We start from the raw sequence: 13,667 nt of genomic DNA on the forward strand, positions 1-13,667 counted from the left end.
TAACTGTAGAAATTGTATACTATAAAGATTAGTATATAGCACTCACTGTATATATTTAGTATGCAGTTTGGAATCAGGTCACAGCTTAATGGTTTTACGTGGGTTGGGAGCTAACTTTGAATTTAAAAGCTAAGCTAACTAGCTTGTATGTAGTGTTTCTTGAGGTATTATCAATGTTGCTTAGCTTCATATTTTTAGCTTTTTCCATTAGTCTAGGAAAACTTGCTTTTTTAGCTCCACCCACAGAGGCTTAATTAAACCAATGAGATTGTTTCAGCCTCCAAGAAATGCTTGTGTAACTATAATACCAATGTGCTATTCAAGGAAACCAACGGAAAGACGGGGTGCTTTACCTTAGCACCATGGTGCAAAGTCAAACAAGAGATAACCCTTGAAAGAATGTGTTGTGTGTGTGTGTGTGTGTGTGTGTGTTTTAAAGATAGAAGTGAAGGATGGGGTCCAGGAGATCCGCATGCTAGAGCACCACCGCAGAGGCTGGCCTTTCTACATCTACTCGCTGGTTTTAGCCCAGATAGCTCTCCCACGTGCAGGCCTTCTATTAATAGCGCAGGTTTAATGCGCGATTGTCCCGGCAGGCTCCTTTATGACTGAACGGGCCAGTAGGTTTTCACTGTTGTTACTAAGGCAGAGATTAACCACAAATGGAAGTCACCACCTTTTTTTTTTTTTTTTTTTTTACACCCCATTGCCCCAATGCCAGTATTATTACACTATGATGCCCTTTACAAGCCACACTTACAAGCAGTTTTTATAGGTTTCAAAAGGTCAAAGATCAGGGCTAAGTTTTGGATTCACATCAGCATATATTGTACGTGTATGTACTTCTGAAATCCACCTTTGCTACAATGTTCTCCTCAGTTCATTCTGCTCTGTTTTAGTATCCCTGTAGCTCTTGTATTTCTGTGACTCATAATTCATAGTTACGTTTTTCTCTCTGTTTATAAAACCCCCTAAACTCCATATGAACTTATCTCAGTTTCCCCTCAAGTATGCCCTTTCAGTAAACTTCAAAGGTGGCTGTATTCTATGTTAATTTCATGCCCATTTTCTTAATCTGCCCATTCTGATGCTCCATTTAAGCCATAATAGATTTAGACAGAGACACAGTGAGTGATGTGTTCCTTTCTGCCTGAGATGATATTGTGTTATAGCACATTAAAACAGAGAAGAATAGGCCACTTTTTCTTCCCTTTATTTCCCTTTTAGCAAGCATAACACATTTATTTTTTTCCCAGGAAAGGATGACTGAGCACTGTGGTGGTGTTTTTTTTTTTTTTTTTCTTCAGCAAAAACCCACATTTATATTCATACATCAGACTTCTGGATTTCAAACTCTTTTATTGCTTGAGGGCACCTCAGTAGTGGTTGTTCAGGGAGTGAAGGGAGCTTCGTTATAACTCCATGCGCTGAGATTTAATGTGGATTCAAAGGTGCAAAACGTGAGTAGAGACTCGCTGCTCTCACCTCTCGGCTGTTTCACAGGGGTAATCGTGTTATGAACTGCGTTTGACCAAGTTCAGGACGGCTCTATTCCCTTTGAAAGATCGAAAATTCGTCAGTTTTTCAAAATGTTACTGACACTTTAAACCGTGACAAAGTGTTTGAAACACACTGATTCATTTGATATTCCTTTATTCCTATGGATAATATATTCCTAAAGAGGTCAGAGGTCACTGCGCTCACAATAAATACGACATGACGCTCAGATGTACGATTTAGAACTGCTAGAAAAAAAAGGAAATAAAAACAGAGAAGGCATCGCTCCTCGCTGAGCTGCTCGGCTGCCTGTTTCCTCCTCCCGGCATCTGTGACTCATGTTGTGTAGCTGTCGGGGGGCTTCATCATTATTCAGAGTCAGCGCGGCGTTGGGAACACGCCGCAGTCACATTCACTGGACGCCTGTCACCTTCTGCTGCTGCAGAGAGGATGTTCAGACACTTCACGTGTGTTGTCTTGTGTGTAGTGTTTACTTGTTTTGTACGTGCATGTGTGTTTTTAAATTATAAATGCGCGGGATGTCTCTTTGTGTGTGTGTGTGTGTGTGTGTGTGTGTGTTAACATGTGACAAGTGGCAATCTCTGCCTATACTTGTGTTTGAGTGGGTGTGACAGAGACAAACCAGCAGAGCGTCATATAAGGCAGAGGATCGCTGCTTTGGTATGTGACGCAGATGACATCACATGACAGTTGCCATGTGTTCATGTGTATGTGCTGTTCATTCTGTGTGTGTGTGTGTGTTTGGGAATGTGTGTGTCGTGCCCAAGGATGTTTTTATTGATTGACAGCTGCGATGGAGAGAAGTAGGGGAGAGAGCGAGCGATGACGGAGGAGAGAGATAGAGAGAGAGAGAGAGAGAGAGAGAGAAGGGCTCAGTGGGAAAAAAAAAAGAAATCAATCAGCTTGTCTTCCGAGTTTATGAGAGAGAGAGAGAGATGGAAGGATGGATGGAGAGAATAAGAAGGGAGCAGATGATGGAGAAGAGGGATGAAAGAGAGGACCGAGCAAGAAAGGGAAGTGGAAAAAGAGAAGAGAGGGAGGAGAGGATAGAGGATAAAAGGAAGAAAGAAGGAAAAAGGAAAGAGGGAAGGAGGACAGAGGAAAAGACTGGAGGGAAGAACAGAGGAAGAGAGGGAAAAGAGTGGAAGAGGAAACAACAAACTGAGGGGTAGAAAAGAGGAAAGAAAAGAGAAGGAGAAGATGAGGGGTGAGGAGGGAGATGAGAGATGTTGAGTAGAAAGTGGAAGATGAGGCAGATGGATGAAAAAAAAGATTAAAGAAAACTGTGAAAGAAAGAAAGAGAGAATAGATTGTGAGGAGAGGAACGATGACAAGCGAGAAATAAAGAAGAAAAACGGCGCCAGGAAACGAGTAGAAAGTTTAAAGATAGAGGAGAGGAGAAAACAGAGCAGAGGAATGAGAAGAAAAGAGGAACAGGAATGGAGATGAGAAACGACCAAACTGAAGGAGAGGAATGGAGGGAAGCGGGGAAAGGAAGAGAGGAGAAAAGATGGATGGATGAAGAGGAAAGAAGCAAAAATAAAGAGGAGAGAAGGAGGGGGATGCTTAGGGAAAAGGAGAGGAGAAAAAGACTGAATGGAGAGAAAAAGGAACAGATGAAGGAAAGAGAAGTCAAAGAGGGATACTGAAGAGAGAGCAGAAGATACGAGATGAAAGAGGGAAGGAAGGATGTATTGAGCGAGTGAGTGGTGTAGGGCGCACGTGAGAGGGATGTGACCTGCATGCTAACAGTATCTCACACACACACACACACACACACACACACACACACACACACACACACACACACACAGTGAGGTGAAAACACACACCTGCATTAGCAACTGAAGGGAGAGGAAGCAATGGGAGGGTCTTATAGAGGACATCCTCCTCCCTCCTTCCCCTCCTCTTTATGGTTTTCTACCAAGTCACGACTTCCCTCCTCCTCCTCCTCCTCCTCCTTCTCTCCATCCATCGCTCCTCCTCTCTCGCTCTTTTATTCTCTCTCTTCTGACCCACATCTCTCTTTTTCTCCCTCTCACAATCTTTCCCATTCCCATCCTTTTTCTTCTCTTAATTCTTGCATCCACTTCTTTCCTTTCCTCTGCTCTGTCTCCCTCCTCCTTTTTCCCCTTTACTCTCCTCTCTCTCTCTCTCTCTCTCTCTCTCTCTCTCTCTCTCTCTCTATCCCCTCATCCTCCCCTCCTCACACCACTCTGCTGATTGGCTCTTTGTTATTATTTCTCCTCTGGTCTACTGTGTAACTCTGCTCAGTAATTTATGAAACCTTAAATGATATCAGCTCATATTATCCATTCCTTGACCCAAATAAACACTCCTCAGACAGATCAAATAAACACACACTGTGAGGCAGCGCAGGGACGGTTGTACTTGGCGTTGTATGAGGTCGTAGATCAAAGAGTCGGGAGCACTGATCATAAATACAGCATGATATTTTAGTGATTAAATAACTAAAGTTGGACCTGGTTTGCTGGATGATGGGGAGAAGACGGTGTGTGTTTGTGTACGCGGATGTGTGGGATTATGAAGTACTTTGGTGGTCATAGTGATGAGAAATAAGATGAACTTTATCTTTTATCTGACACATCTGCGGTAATCAGTATTATATGTTCCGAATCTATGAAAAAGTAAGCAGTATTTTAAAACCATAAATAGTACATTGAGATTAAAACACACAGTGAGACATGCATAAAATAATGAGACGGGAACTGCAGGGAGGGAAGAGACGAGATAGAGATTGATGATCATGTACTGCTGTGTAGAAGCTGTTTTCCAAAGAGATAATTAGCATTAAATTATAAATTCATGACAAATCCAATGTGTAAACTGTTGTTATTGATTGTTGAAAGTAAACCATTCTGTTTTCATAGGAGGACTCGATGCTTAGCTAGCCGCTAGCTTCTGCAGCAAATCTAGCCGTGATCCAATTTTACATAAAACAGCTAAACAAAATGATGAAAATATGGTAGTTAATCCTGTTTACATGTTGAACATTAAACCTAAACAAAATTTTGATAGATAATGAATACTTGTAGTTAGTTGATTTATTAATCATGAAAATATAAACATCTAAACTGTAAGCAACACTAACGTTAGCTAGCTAAGCTACACCAGGACAATTTTAACAGTTTTCCAGACATCAATGACTGTATTGTAACTAAGCACTGTGATAATATTTTAAAATAGTTTACACAGAATATACTTAAAATGTCTGTTTTTAAAAAAATGTTCTCAAAGCGGCAGACTTTGTTTCCGTTTTGTGGTAGTTTCACAGCTGCTCCGCTTTGTTGCCTGTTCATATGTGCGTTTTAAAAATATATCAGTGGCTGAGTAATGTTCATTCACTATAAAAGGCTGCGACACGTACACTGTCAGGCTAAAAACATGTGACCATAAATAGCCAGAAATATATATCAATACCAGTTCTGCGTGTCATATTCTCACCAGAACTAAATTAGGCTGAAGTTATTTCAAGTTATGAGACAAATTTGTTTACTCATGAGTGTGAAGTTCATTCTTGACTTTGGAAACAGTAGCTTTGTGCTTGGCTTAGTCATTCAGTTTGAGATGAATACTGAGGAAACCTGATAGTGAATTCAGTTTGAGGTAGTTGGTGTAACTGGTCGACCCTGTCTGCTTGCCCAGTGAGATGAATGGAGATGGGTGTGTGTGTGTGTGTGTGTGTGTGTGTGTGTAGGCGTATAAGACAGAGACAGACTGAGAGACCATTAACAGAGCATGTTTCCTCGTCACACATACAATAGGACATTGATCTCCTGCTCTTCTGTGGAAAGAGCACACACACACAAAAACACACATTTTCAGTAGAAGTACACAATGCTTGACTTCCTTGTAAAATTCCAGTTTGACTGCTCCCTGTTCCCAAAGGTTCCCTCCTTCTTACACTCTTCTTTCCTCCATCCCCAAATTTTCCCTCCCTCATTCACCTCCCTCAAGAGACCATATAACCACTTCCTCGCACATTGAGTCACGTACACACACTCCCTGCTCTTCTCTTTTCTTCTGTTCTCACAATGATATGGCTCAATGTTTTTTGTCTGAATCTCAGCCATGTATTATGACTGCAGACCATGTAGCTGATAATTCTCTGTCTTGACTTCTTGAGAAGGTCCCAGTGTTTCTTTAGGGGGGTTGAGGAGTTCTTGATGGTGTTCCAGAGGTTTGCAAAGGGTTTCCATGTGTCCATGGGAGCATTTTAGGGATTCTTGACAGGGTCTCATTGGTTTTTTGAAGGGGTTTAAAAGGTTCTTTATGGGGTTATATAGTTTTAGGAGTCTTGGTGAGTGGGTTGGGGTGTTGTAGGGGTTCTTGAGGCGGTTTTAGAGTCTCTTGACAGGAGCTCCACAAGTCTTTGAAGGGGTTTGAGACATTCTTTAAGTTTTAGAAGTTCTTGAGAAGAGTTGAGGGGTTCCTGAGGAAGTTTTAAAGATACTCCATAGGTGCTGTGCAGTCCTGAGGTGCTGGGGGGGGGGGGGTTACAGGGGTCCTGGAGAGGATTTCAGGGTTACTTGAAAGGCTTACAAAAGTTTTAAAAGGTGTTCCAGGGGATTATGAGAGTGTGCCATGGATTCATGATGGGGGTGGCAGGCTCTGTGTTGGAGTTAAAGGGACTTAAGTGATTCCTGGGTTTCATACGGAGTTTCCCTAATGGGGATCCATCCGTCAAAAGTATACACGGTTTAATTTCAGTGTAATTATTACACAGACATTATTAAGAAGTCATCAGTGAATTAAAGAAAACAAGTTGCCATTAGGTCTATAACTAACAATTATTTTAATTATCGATTACTCTGTTGATAATTTTCTCAATTAATTGATTGTTTGCTCTATAAGATGTTAGAAAATGGTGAAAAATTTCGATCACTGTTTCCCAAAGCCCAAGATGCAAACTGAAGTGTCTTGTTTTGTCCTGACTAACAGTCCAAAACCCAAATATACTCAGTTTACTATTGAAGAAGACCAAAGAAACCAGATAATATTCACATCTGAGAAGCTGAAACTAGAGAATTTGGGCATTTTTTCTTAAAAAATGATTCAAAATGATGAATCAAGTATCAGCATAGTTGGTGATTAATTTTCTTTAGATCAACTAACTGATTAATTGTTACAGTACTAGTCGCAATAGTAAAGCAATGCAGTCTTTAGCAACATAATCTTCACTGCTCTTACTTTGTGGGTCTAGTTTTATCTCCTCAACCTCATCTTTGCCTTGTCTGACATTTTTTTTTGTGTACAGTGCAAGTTATTTACTTTTTAAAATACTACGCAGTTCACAAATTATCTGGAAACTTTGCTGACTGCAAAAAAAAAAAAAAAACATTTGCTACCATGACCAAAGAGTTCACAGATTATAAACTGACTAAACAGAGCAGCTCATTTCACTGATTAAACACCCCCTCAGCCAATGAAGGGGAACTAATCACCTGAAGACTCTTGGGTCATGGTTGCACTTTGTTGTTAGCCACGGGTAGATGTGCAGGATAAATGCACGGAGACGCCTCCACAATGACGACTGGTGTGTGTGTGTGACATTATTTTCTGTCTAATCCTGCATTGTGCCTGGGCAGATGCCTCTATTGGTTTCAGTGTCGAACCTCCTCTAACATGGAAGTCTCATTATCTGTAATGAGTAGCTGTTGAGAGATGAGGGGCTGTTGATGAGAGCTTCTTGTGACTCCGACAGTGAACAGTGTAATAATATACAGTATATGCCAGATGATGGAGGCTTTTATCCAAAGTGCCTCACAGTACTTCAACTGCATACATATTTTAGAAAGGGTGGCCCAATGGGAACTAAACCCCTAATTCTAACAATGGTAGAGCCGACGCCGAGCAACGGACTTCAGAGAAAACACCAACTGTGGCAGCGTCTTACAGGGAGCCAAATTATTTCTCATGTTTCATAGTTTGTGTTTCAATTCAGGGAGCAATAATTTCCTTTGTGGCCACATAAAAAGAGCAAAGTGTGAGACAAGAGTGACGCAGGCGAACTTGTTCATATCACACCGAGGATCTCTCCAGCTGTAATGTTCACGTTTTACAAAGTGACTCATGCACTTTTGTCGCATCCCCAAAAAAAGAACAAACCCGCCTGGGAGATGTGCTTTAATCTCGATGTTTGACTAACATGACCTTTCCCTCTCTCTTCCTCTCTTTTTCCATCTTCAGTATGGGGAGGAGGAGGTGTGTTCGGACCGTTTGGACACTGACTTCCCGGACATCGACCTCTCCCAGCTGGACACCAGCGACTTCGACAGCGTCAACTGTCTCAGCGAGCTGCAATGGTGCAACGATCAGCCGGCGGATGCGTCACCGGCTTCCATCCACTACAGTACAGCAGATGAGCTCTTTGAGGTGAGGCTTTCACCCAAAATACATGTACAAGAAGATACAGCTAATGAAGGACCGCTTCCAACCTTGGACATATAGTTCATCAAATGCCAACTTGCTAAATGATTGCAGTTATGTGCTGATTATAAATGTTATAATTAAAAAAATCATTAAATATAATAAGATTTATTGAAAGTTGGTTAAAGGACCATTTCGCTGATTTCCAACCGTATCTCTAGCTTTCCAAATTAGGGATATAATGTGAAAAAGGCCTGCAGTTGTTGACAATGTTCTTTGTCTCTGGGGCGCAGTTGTAAAATCTGTTGTTCTTCCGACACCAGCGCTGTCATTTGACGTGTAAAGTGACATATTTGGGGCCAAGGAAGAACTACAGGTTATTTCAGCTTGGATTTCTAGTCTCCGCCTCAGGGTAGCCAGGGGACTTTCTCCAGATGCCACTCAAAAACAAAACTTCCTTGTTTTCTTCACTTGTATTACAAACTACCTACGTTTCCAATAGTGAAAATTGTATCCCAAAATATGAACACAGAGGATGTTACAGACAAGGATACATTTGACAGTGTTTTGGCTGACTTAGATATTCAACTATTTATTTGAGCCAGAGTTTATGGCCGAAGAAATGCAGCGTAGAGGGGCCGAAGCTGTGGCTGCAATAGCTGCAATGCATCCTGGTACATGTAGGTACTGCCAGAACAGCTCAATGAGCAGGAAAACTCAGCTTTCTCGGTCAGTATAGCGCACACTGAAGACTTTATTGCTTCAACTGACTGCATTTACCATCAACACTGATTGGACATCCACATAAAACGTGACGAAATTTCCCTTGAATCATACTGACAGATAATTACTTTTTCTTGAGCCTTTATGCAATTTTCACATGCACCTAGTAAAGTCCAACATCAGGTATTTTAGGTCAGTTAGTGAAAACATTGCTTTCATGTTCCTTTAGAACACACAGTATCACACTTGTAAGACAGACAAGCAGATATTTAACAGCTTTGCATGTTTGGATTTTGCCTCAAGACAAAATTGATGCAATTGATGAACAGGTACGGTTCGACAGGCACAAATAAACCCGTGTACAAGGACAGAACCTCCTTTTTCAGCAAATTCAAGATCAGATTGTTTCCGGCTTAAGGCTAATCCAAAGAGTTGGCACCCTGAAGCCCCATTATAACTGGAAAGTTCTGGGGTCTAATCTGATTTAGGAACAACATGCTGCTGGACCCTAAACACAACATCAATATTCCAGCACTGACAGAAACCTTTCTGAGTAGCTGAACCTGTTGCTCAGGATACTTGTTAAACGTATGCTTTACAATTAATTGGGGAGTATGTGTTGTGCCAGTAATGAGGTACAGTGCTATGGTGATGCTCAGGGATTTCAAACTGGTGATTCAGGGTGGTCTTTAGAACGACTCCTGTCTTCTTCTTTGATATGTTTGTGCAGTCCGTCCTTCAGTACATTTAGTAAGAGATGCAGAATCCAAACAGCAGCATCAAAAAGTTCTTTCTAAGTTTCTAAGGAGATTTCATCATGTGCCCAATGTCACACTTGTCAGATTTAGACAAATTCACCATATTTTCTGAAATATCCTCTACATCAGAGTTTGAAGAGTAGCCAGACAAAATAATAATACAGTCTTGATTTGGCTTTATTGTACCAGCAAAGAAAATATGTACAGTATGACCACATCATAATATTTGTTTAATTTTATGTATATGCATACACATGCATGACTAAGCAAAAGCAGAAGTTATTTTTTGACCCATGTCGTTTGGCAAAACCAGTGATGAACATGTTATCTTGATGTGGTCACTTAACGCATGCGGCGCACTCGTAACCGCACAAACCTTTAATGAATCTGGGCCTCGGGGTCAGTTGGTTGAACAGCCAAAGTTTCCTTTTGCTTTTGACACGTGTGAAACACCAACCCCCCCCACCCCCCCCTTCCACTTGATCTCTGTGCTGAAGCCTGAACATGCAGCATGTCTCAGAGGTCATTGCCAAGAAAGTAATTCCCAGTTATGCTGTTTGTAACATGATGATGGAAGCGGGCGTCGATCGGCCCGACGCATCTAAGAGCGCCAATGAAATCCCAGAGGCTTCGGTATCGGCTCGATGAATTCAGGGAATACCTTTCTTATTTTTATCTATCTGAAAGCCGACTCCGGATCATTGATCGTCTGAAGGTTTCCAGCCCCGGCGATGTCTGGTGGTCCCATTACAGAGGCTAAATTGAGTGCATCTCGAGAATAAAAAAAAAAAACAACAACAAAGAGATAAAGTAGCATTTAAGTCCAGATCATCGGCTATGTAATGCATCTCTGCTGGTGGAAATTGCTCTGATGCTACCATAGAGTATTGGTTAAATGAAGACATGCAAAGCATGATGGGAGGTGCAGGTGACTTAAACACTGTCTGTGTCTATACTCTGTGTCTATTTCAGGTTTTATTCTTATTTCGATTCTCATTAGCCGACGTCTGAGTGACTCTTTGTCTTCCTGCTGTCGACACAGAACAAGACAGAGACAGAGTTGGACAGACTGAAAGCTCTACTGTACATTAACAGTAATAGGTATCGGTACCGTTTTGACGACATAATCTCGATGAGAAAGAGGCAACAACAACACGCTTCGTTAACGGGATCTGCTACTGACAACGTTCAACCGATAAAGACTTCAAGAAGAAAGACAAAAGGGAAGATATGACACGGAAACAGACGCATTTATCTGTTATTTAATCCCTTTTCTGATCTTTTTCTTTCTTTCTTTCTCAAATACTTTGACTATTTTACTTGCTGTCTTGTCTCTAGCTCTTTCTTCATCTCTTTTCTATCTTTATCTGACTTTCTTTCATTGTCCTTCTTCGTCTCTCACCCGTACGTTTCCTGTCATAATCGCTTCTCGCTCTCGTAGTTCTACTTTTCATGCGTCTTTTCTGCCTTCTTTCTTGAACTTTCTCTGTCTCTGTGCCTCTTGCTCACCCTCATAACTAATTGAAGCTATATTTTATAGATGGTACACATAGTTTTACTTTTATACACACTGTCTGAGACAGAGGCTGAACTGAGGGGCTCAGTATAAGATAAATAAGCAGTTATGTTCCCGTAAATCATGCAAAGATATTCCAGTAAAGCCCCAGAACCAAAATATAGACCTGGAAATATACATAACACGTTAAGAAAGAAGGTTCTGTTTTTTTTCTCAGCTACCTCCGCCGCCACCCACCAACCCCACCGACCCAAATTCCTCCCCGACCGTATGATATTTTAGCCGATATCTTATCGATCAGACTTTTACAGAGGAGCAGACGGTCAGACGGCGCTGGGTTATAAACACACAGTAATGAATAGAGTGATAAGCAGACAGATGAAGCCCCGTCGTGTCTCTGTCCCTCTCTCTCTTCTGCCGTCTGTCAATACGCCACTTATTTACAGTAACGTATCGGAATCTAATCCCATGTCGGGAGGGATTGATTAGTGTGTGTGTGTGATCGCATGGTAGGACTTCATTTAACCTTGGAGAGTGTAGAGAGACAAATTGACAGAGGTGAAACACACACAAGGTTAAGGTAATTGTATATGATTACCTTAATGATATATATCATATGTATATTGACAAATAAACAATTGAACTGCCTCCTATCTGTCACTGATATAACTTTCTGTCTTTCTTTTGCTGCGTCTGTTTCTTTCCCATTTACAGTTGAATTCATTATTATCCAGGAAATCTGATTAATCTGATTAATTCCTTGTAATCTAATTAATATAATCAGGTAATATCCATTAGTGCCTTTGAATGTACAAATAGGAAATGTTAAAACCACGTATCAGAAGCTGGATTCAAACCCATACCTGTAATGATGTAAGATGAACAAAAAACAACATATTTAACCTAAACCCAAATATAATTATCAGGAAAATCAGCATTTTTATGTCCCGGTTAAATTATGCTTACTCATGCATACGTTTTTTTTCGTAGAGAATTTGTGAGTGAAAGAGCAGCAGCGAGCCTGAGAGACAGGAGAGTAAATGAAATAATAAATAGTTTGGCAGCCGAGATAGAGCCGGATGATAAAAAGAGAGAGAGAGAGACAGATGAATGGAGCTCGGTGGCTTCCCGTAGGCCAGCCGTGCTATCACCTCTCCACCAGACTCCGCTCTCAGCAAGATGGCAGCAGCTCCGTAACCAGTAAACAACCCCCTCTCTGGATGTACCGGAGCGACGGAGGGGAAGAAAAAGAGCACATTTTTTTGGACTGAAATTACATTATTAGCAAGTATCTTCAAATTTTCTTCAAATCATTTTCATGCTTGAAAATTGAGGCATTCAGCACACAGGATGTAGTTTGGTTTTTTTTTGAGGGGGGGGAACACAATCTCTTCAATCATATGAGCGGTGGACAATGCAGGCAGGTCGTTGATAAAAGTCCTGTTTCAGCAAACACGTGTATTGTTCTTTTCTAATGAGGTTAAAGGTCAGAGCCACACCATCCTATGTTAATGAATAACAGCTGATGAAGGAGGATGAGGAGTAGGGGGATTCAGCAATGACACAAACTTCCTAAAGTCTCCTTTTTTCTGTCAGCAGAGGACAATAATTTCACGCACATTGCAGACGTTCCATGTCTGTCGATGACAGTGAAGCGGTTGCATTTTTCACATCTTATTTTGTCAAAACGACTAGTTTGTATTTACTGCACAAGACTTTTCTCTCTGTAAAGGTATTCCTTAAAAATAAAACTGCTCTTATTGATTTATGGGATTTTGGTGTTTGGGGTCCAATTAGCTGTTGAGTGGTTTTCATTTGGAGGAAATGAATGTTACAGGAAATAAAAATGCTGTGTTTCCTCCCAAAAATGTTTTATAGCATCATGCAGGAAGAAATGAGAGGAAATAGACCAGCATGCAAAGATATTTTGGGTTATAAGAAAAGATAATTGCCAGCTTTTTCTTTACTAGAAAAGCTTAATGTCAAAGCTATGTATAGATGTTTCTATATCACTTATACTCCACAACAAGGAGGAGTGGGTTTCTAATAAAAGCAAACATTACAGACTTCTGATATGTAAAGCCCGGGAGGAGGCTCAAAACAAACCGGTTTGTACAAAGTTTCATCTGATCTCATCTGAAGGTAAAAGTGTTTACAGCTGTTCTGAAAGGCCGGGCCAATACCCTCCAATCTCAGAGAGGAGCGAGACACAATCGTTGTTCAGATGGGGGGGTAATGTTGCAGACTTTCAGGCAATCTTTTGTCAGATGCATTTGTAGTGTTGAACTCTTTGGAAACACAGAAATTGCCAGAAGTAGTTGTGTGAAGAATGCGGAGGAAAAAAGGGAGCTTGAGAGAGAAGTTTAATACTGGCTTTCACTCACACCTGTGATTGTCAGATTGTCAGCTACAGAAAGTGACAAAAATTGTCAGCTGATGATCTGACAAGCACTTTGTTTGAAGCGTAATGACTTAAGATAGTAAAGGGTAAACGGACTGCTTTTATATAGTGCTTGTCGAGTCTACCGACCACTTTAAAAGCACTTTACAGCACAAACCGACGTTCACCAGTTCACACGCATTCAAACACTGATGGCGGAGGCCGTCATGCAAGGTGCCAACCTGCTCATCAGGAGTGATGGAGCACTTTTTATCCAAAGCGCTTTACAGTGTTTCTAATGAGGTCACTTCAACATGCGGACTGGAGGAGCCGGGGATCGAACCACCGACCTTCTGAGCGAAAGCCAGTTTCCCTTATATAA

At 41.2% G+C, this 13,667-nt stretch overlaps 1 protein-coding gene across 3 annotated transcripts in view; it reads left to right on the forward strand.

Annotated features, from left to right (window-relative positions):
• ppargc1b (peroxisome proliferator-activated receptor gamma, coactivator 1 beta) overlaps window positions 1–13,667 on the forward strand; it is a 108,463-nt gene that overhangs the window by 62,838 nt on the left and 31,958 nt on the right. For all 3 annotated transcript variants that reach the window (XM_044362795.1, XM_044362794.1, XM_044362796.1), the window contains one exon: window positions 7,729–7,914. In XM_044362795.1, the coding sequence (XP_044218730.1) occupies window positions 7,729–7,914 (186 nt within the window). The remainder of the gene's footprint in view (window positions 1–7,728; window positions 7,915–13,667) is intronic.

This window comes from Thunnus albacares, chromosome 10 (genome assembly GCF_914725855.1).
Source record: "Thunnus albacares chromosome 10, fThuAlb1.1, whole genome shotgun sequence".
Lineage (NCBI taxonomy): Eukaryota > Metazoa > Chordata > Actinopteri > Scombriformes > Scombridae > Thunnus > Thunnus albacares.